Source organism: Orbicella faveolata, unplaced genomic scaffold (assembly GCF_042242905.1).
Source record: "Orbicella faveolata isolate gen_17 unplaced genomic scaffold, um_ofav_v1 contig_36, whole genome shotgun sequence".
In the NCBI taxonomy this organism is placed as follows: Eukaryota; Metazoa; Cnidaria; class Anthozoa; order Scleractinia; family Merulinidae; genus Orbicella; species Orbicella faveolata.
This window is the reverse complement of record NW_028301565.1, coordinates 14,534,798-14,540,881: the sequence shown is the minus strand read 5'-3', so window position 1 is coordinate 14,540,881 and position 6,084 is coordinate 14,534,798. Positions and strand designations below refer to the sequence as shown.

Sequence of the window (6,084 nt, the reverse complement as noted above, 5' to 3'; positions counted from 1 at the left end):
ATTTCACTGCAAAGGATGATGGTGTAGGGGTTTTTCCCTAGGACGTTTCCTAGAAAAAGTGTTTCGTTCCTGCATGCAAGTTTGTCGCTGTTCTTGGAACTTAGAATAAAGAGCTTCAGGTAAGATGATAATAAACGCAGGCATCCTGTTAATACTAACGAATAATAATAGTGGTATTATCGATGTTCGATACTTGACTGCTACTCGTTCTTGTTTGTAACTAGTTGTAATCTATAGACTGCAAGTTGCATTTCAGTATTACACATGCGAGGGTTGAAGTTACACAAAACGAGCTAAAGCTGGTTCTATAGTTGTCCTATGCTTGTCTTTTCAATGAGATCGAGCTACACTTACCTTCCTGCTCATTTTGGACATTATGGAATAATATATATATATATATCTTATTGGATGTTTTGGTGTGTAGTATCGCTGTATATTTTTACGAGTTGTGCCATATTTTGACGCGGCCTTCAGACAAACACATATTATGTGATTCTTTCAATATACAGAACGGCAAAAATTACGCCATGTTCTCAATATGTGAATACTACTTTCATATGCGAAATAACATTAACATATATAGACGCTCTTTCTCGCCGATGTTCAGCGGCGAGGTAATTCTGTCTGTATAATAAAGGAACCAAAATCTCGCCGATGTTCAGCGGCGAGGTAGTTCTGTCTGTATAATAAAGGAACCAAAATCTCGCCGATGTTCAGCGGCGAGGTAGTTCTGTCTGTATAATAAAGGAACCAAAATCTCGCCGATGTTCAGCGACGAGGTAATTCTGTCTGTATAATAAAGGAACCAAAATCTCGCCGATGTTCAGCGACGAGGTAATTCTGTCTGTATAATAAAGGAACCAAAATCTCGCCGATGTTCAGCGGCGAGGTAGTTCTGTCTGTATAATAAAGGAACCAAAATCTCGCCGATGTTCAGCGGCGAGGTAGTTCTGTCTGTATAATAAGGAACCAAAATCTCGCCGATGTTCAGCGGCGAGGTAGTTCTGTCTGTATAATAAAGGGACCAAAATCTCGCCGATGTTCAGCGGCGAGGTAGCTCTGTATAATAAAGGGACCAAAATCTCGCCAATGTTCAGCGGCAAGGAAATTCTGTCTGTATTAAAGGGACGGAAATCTCGCTGATGATGATGATGGTGATCGTCGGCTAGGTTAATGATCCTCGCCGAGATGAATGAAGAAGTACTCTACAGCAATTCTAAACATATTTTTGTTGCTTTTGCGATCACATAGTGTAAGATGAGGATGCTGTGTGTTTATATTCCGGACGGTAATTTTTAAATTTTGAAAATCACTTACTATCGGAACTTGAAGTCTAGTAGCTGTAGTTTGTAAAAAAAAATATCCCGTTGCGTTTGCATACGTCGCTTTCATTACGTTTTCCCATCCTACGTACCCTTGTCACTCTTGCCAATCTCGCAACAGTTAGTCTCTCTGTGTAGTTCGAGTACTCGCTGTTCTTACAATTCGAGTGCCAGAAAGTGATATTTCCCTTTATGATTTAATTTAATCAAAAAAACGAAGGTATATGGATCTATTGTTCTATCTTTAATCTCTGAATTTTACATGGGTCATGGCCTCTTGAACTGTACAATTCCATTAAAATTTTTATTAAGCGAATAGTACGCATACTCCATCAGTTATTACTCAAACAGTCGCACGTCCTTCTCATCTACAGACTGCAGCCATTCCTGGTCACCGTCTTCATAATTTACTAAATAGCCCTTCGATCTGTTCCATGCCGCGATGGTGCCCTTTATCCAGCCGAGATAGTCAGTGGAGCCATCCAAATTAACTCGGTTGTATTCTACCTCAAGTCTTGCTCCAATAAGGGCATTACCTGTGGAATGAAGTACATGAATGACTTCCACTACATGACATCCTCTTCAGTCATAGTTAATTTCTCTTGTAATCAAAATGAAAACAAAAGCGGGCTTTTTTCTTTTATGATATAAGCTTGCAACAATGGAATCAGTCAAATATCATAGACCAAAATTATTTTGTACCTTGTCTCTTTTTACTATGTTTTCCGTAGTTGCAGGCACGTTGCAACTGGCGTCTTTTATCCGGTGGACCTAAAAGATTTTAACCAGTTGTTAACTATATATAGTACGGGGAAATGAGTTTAGGTGGAGCCCTGTTCGTTCTCTACCCTTTCAGTTGTTTAGGATGACTTCAAACATTGACTACATCCATAATAGTTATAGTAGCACTGCGCCTAACTTGTCCTCTACTGCATTAGCTTAATTGTCAAAGAATCTGAGTATTGCTGCTGCCTTGAGTAGACAGGACGCAGGTCTTGCGCCAGGGGCGCTTAACATGTTATTTTGAATATAGGTTGAAAATTTCCTTACTGAGGGGAATGGAATTGAAAGCTGCTGTAGAATTTTCATCAAATGTTGGGAAGGCTTGGGTTAAAACAAAGTAATTGTCCCTAGCAGTTATATAAAGCAAATGGTGTTCATAACACCGATTGTTCCGGTGAAATCTAGAAAGGTGATACGTCGAAGGTAATAGGTTGCATTTCCCAAAGCCCTTGAACAAAGATGCGGCGAAGCCGGACAAAGATAAATATGACACCCGTGATAACAAGCAGCATAACTTGCAACAGTAAATCAAACAGCCGGGCCCGGCGAAATAATACAAAATGCAAGTAAGCAACATGCTCACGGAATATTTCAAACTTTGTCCCTCCAGAGCTAATATTTAGAGAGCTTAAAACATATCTTGCAATCAAATGAGCTAAAAAAATAGCACGTGGCCAAAAACAGAGGTGTCAAACTCAACAAATTACACGCGGATAGCAGCGGAAACCACGCAGACCTATGACCTCTAACGGCTCTACTCTGGTGAAATGTCCTCCTAAAAACAGGATTAATGCTTAGCGAAATATTCAAAGATCCCCCTATCGTACAATACAAAAGGGGCAGATCCTCAAAGATATACTAGTTCGAGCAAAACTCTCAAAGCGGCTATGACACGTGGATAGGAGTTGTGTAGGCCTGTCAACCCATTGTTATCACTGTTGATTTTTACCAGGCAGGCCCCGTCCTATCACGTGCGAGTACAAACTTAATCCAATCACAGCATGTGAGTCCAAGGTGTACATTAGCTACACTAAAAACAAAGGATAAACATACGAAATGCGTGCAAAATACTCTACGCAGCCCTCCAAAACTTGGAGATATGCCGTATAAATGCAACGCATAACTGTCTTACGCTTTATCCTTCAATTCAAATCACACATGCCGGAGAAAATAAGCGTTATAGCCATCATAGAAAACACAGTGTCAAGCTGTGTACAATAGGATCGAATACTTTATGCCCACCATTCGCTAGTGGCAAAACTACCAATCACAATCAAGAATTCTCGATCCGCCGAACGAGTATATAATACCAAAAAAATATGCCAGGTGCGGAGTGTTACCGAGTATTGGTCTCTACCACTCCATTCTATCGGCAACTGATGAGATCCAGAAGGATCGAAACCGCGGTCTTGCCTGATCTACAAGGCTACGAGCCTCCTAACAAAAGAGGGACTATTAACAGTCTCCAGAAAACCTGACAACATCGCAAATAAAAGCAATGACAACCACAACGTGGAGCTGGATGAACAATCATAGGAAGAACTCCTAAATTCAGAGCTTTTGCCTGAACAAAACCACACAATATCATAAGCAACACGCAAAACGGTCCACAGACTTGCGCGTGAACACCTACTTTTGCAGTTCCAGAACGAACAAACTGGAAGGACAAAAAGCTCGATGAAAAATGATGCAAGAAGCATAAGAACGTCTCTCTAAGACAGACTCATAGCTTTCAACAAGGAAAGCTACAGCTATCTCTGGCGAAGCCGGACAAAGATAAATATGACACCCGTGATAACAAGCAGCATAACTTGCAACAGTAAATCAAACAGCCGGGCCCGGCGAAATAATACAAAATGCAAGTAAGCAACATGCTCACGGAATATTTCAAACTTTGTCCCTCCAGAGCTAATATTTAGAGAGCTTAAAACATATCTTGCAATCAAATGAGCTAAAAAAATAGCACGTGGCCAAAAACAGAGGTGTCAAACTCAACAAATTACACGCGGATAGCAGCGGAAACCACGCAGACCTATGACCTCTAACGGCTCTACTCTGGTGAAATGTCCTCCTAAAAACGGGATTAATGCTTAGCGAAATATTCAAAGATCCCCCTATCGTACAATACAAAAGGGGCAGATCCTCAAAGATATACTAGTTCGAGCAAAACTCTCAAAGCGGCTATGACACGTGGATAGGAGTTGTGTAGGCCTGTCAACCCATTGTTATCACGATTGCTTTCGATTGAATCGATAATCGAGCCCAACCAAAACAAAAAGACTGAGTAAGAGGGTCCGATTTCGTTCGATTTTAATTGACGCAATCGAACTTGATCGACTACAAAAGAAAAATCTACAATTCACCTATCAGTCGAACGCTCGATTTTGTTCGATTCCCTTTTTTTCTGAGACAGCTGGATTGGGTGCCATGACCTAATTCAATCGAACCCACTCGCGCGATTTTGTGTGATTGTGATTGTGTTCGATTGGTAACGCCAGGCTCAAACCGGGCCTATGAGAAGTTAGTCTCAGTGCATGTAGACAACACGAGCTAGCTTGGCGCCTCCATCATACTCCATCGGGAGTAATGAGAAGTAGATGCATTCGCACGTATTAAAACGGGTTCAAATTTATATATTAAAACTCGGGGAGCTCTACATTTACGTTCTACGAAACAACACACAATGGTATGGTAGAGTATAAAGTCTTTGAAGCTTACTGGTAATTACCTGGACCGACAAAGCTGATGCTATTTCGATGGCATCCTCCTTGTTTTGAATTTGGTACATCCGTTGCCAAGCGTCCTTGTCACTGGCATAACCTCGAACACAGTCAGCATAGGTGCACCATTTACGACTCATTTTGAAGGAAAAAAGCAACTCCAAAAAGTCCAAACGTAGTCCGACAAGTAGTGAGCTTGTGTTCGATCAACACGCGAAATGCAAATGAATGGGAGACTTGCGAGTTCTCATTTTACAAAGCTGTCACCTCAATCTCAAATTGATATAAAACATGCCTGTTTATGTCAAGTACACAGGACAGCTAAAAGCTTCATGAAAGCACTGTAGTAAAAGAAATCGGTCCTTTTTTATGGTAGAATGGCATTTTCAACTTTTTCCAAAATCTTGACTGCACAGGCGGTGCAGATGTTGAATACGATTAATACGTGACATTACGCTGTTGGCGATTGCGTTACAATTTTAGACAGTGTATGAAAATGTTTAGGAAATTGCTCTAAATAGACGGGAAATGGTACCTATATGTAAAAAATAATGTAAATAAAGTGTCTTACCTCGTAGTTTAACTCGCCTAAATGGCTCAAAACCGCCTCCAGGAACACAGAGACATCAAAATAACGCAATGCATACATAAGGTCAGCCATTTCAACTTAAATTATTTTCTACACGTCGTATTTACAGCAATATTCGAAACGGCTAAAAACGGCTAAAATTGTAACGCAATCGCCAACCGCATAACGTCACTTATTAAGCATATTCAAGGTCTGGGCTGCCTGTGTCCCTTGTGCAATTACCATTATAATTACCTCGCCACTGATCTTCGGCGAGATTTCCGTCCCCTTGATAACAGACAAGATTATCTCGCCGCTGATCAGCGGCGAGATTTTGGTTCCTTTATTATACAGACAGAGCTACCTCGCCGCTGAACATCGGCGAGATTTTGGTTCCTTTATTATACAGACAGAATTACCTCGCCGCTGAACATCGGCGAGATTTTGGTTCCTTTATTATACAGACAGAGCTACCTCGCCGCTGAACATCGGCGAGATTTTGGTTCCTTTATTATACAGACAGAGCTACCTCGCCGCTGAACATCGGCGAGATTTTGGTTCCTTTATTATACAGACAGAATTACCTCGCCGCTGAACATCGGCGAGATTTTGGTTCCTTTATTATACAGACAGAGCTACCTCGCCGCTGAACATCGGTGAGATTTTGGTTCCTTTATTATACAGACAGAAC

General features: G+C 41.1%; 2 protein-coding genes across 2 annotated transcripts in view; one reads left to right on the top strand and one right to left on the bottom strand.

The window, feature by feature from the left end:
• Positions 1 to 11: 11 nt before the first annotated feature.
• The window catches only part of LOC110064279 (uncharacterized), a 34,537-nt gene continuing 28,464 nt past the window's right edge, over positions 12 to 6,084 (top strand). The window contains exon 1 of the mRNA XM_089275384.1: positions 12 to 119. The gene's annotated coding sequence lies outside the window, so the exon portion shown is untranslated. The remainder of the gene's footprint in view (positions 120 to 6,084) is intronic.
• Positions 1,561 to 4,965, bottom strand: LOC149102374 (uncharacterized). The gene is made up of 3 exons (XM_089274563.1): positions 4,834 to 4,965; positions 2,025 to 2,103; positions 1,561 to 1,858 (listed from the first exon to the last, which is right to left on the bottom strand). The coding sequence occupies exons 1-3, from the start codon at positions 4,963 to 4,965 to the stop codon at positions 1,662 to 1,664; spliced, it is 408 nt and encodes a 135-aa protein (XP_089130689.1). The 3' UTR covers positions 1,561 to 1,661.

Bases quoted from the DNA above. Each gene is read 5' to 3' on its own strand.
- LOC149102374 (XM_089274563.1), bottom strand. From the start codon at position 4,965: ATGAGTCGTAAATGGTGCACCTATGCTGACTGTGTTCGAGGTTATGCC. The intron at 2,104-4,833 runs GTAATTACCAGT...ACAACTGGTTAA, and splicing joins CATCAGCTTTGTCGGTCCAG to AATCTTTTAGGTCCACCGGA. The intron at 1,859-2,024 runs GTACAAAATAAT...TTCATTCCACAG, and splicing joins ACATAGTAAAAAGAGACAAG to GTAATGCCCTTATTGGAGCA.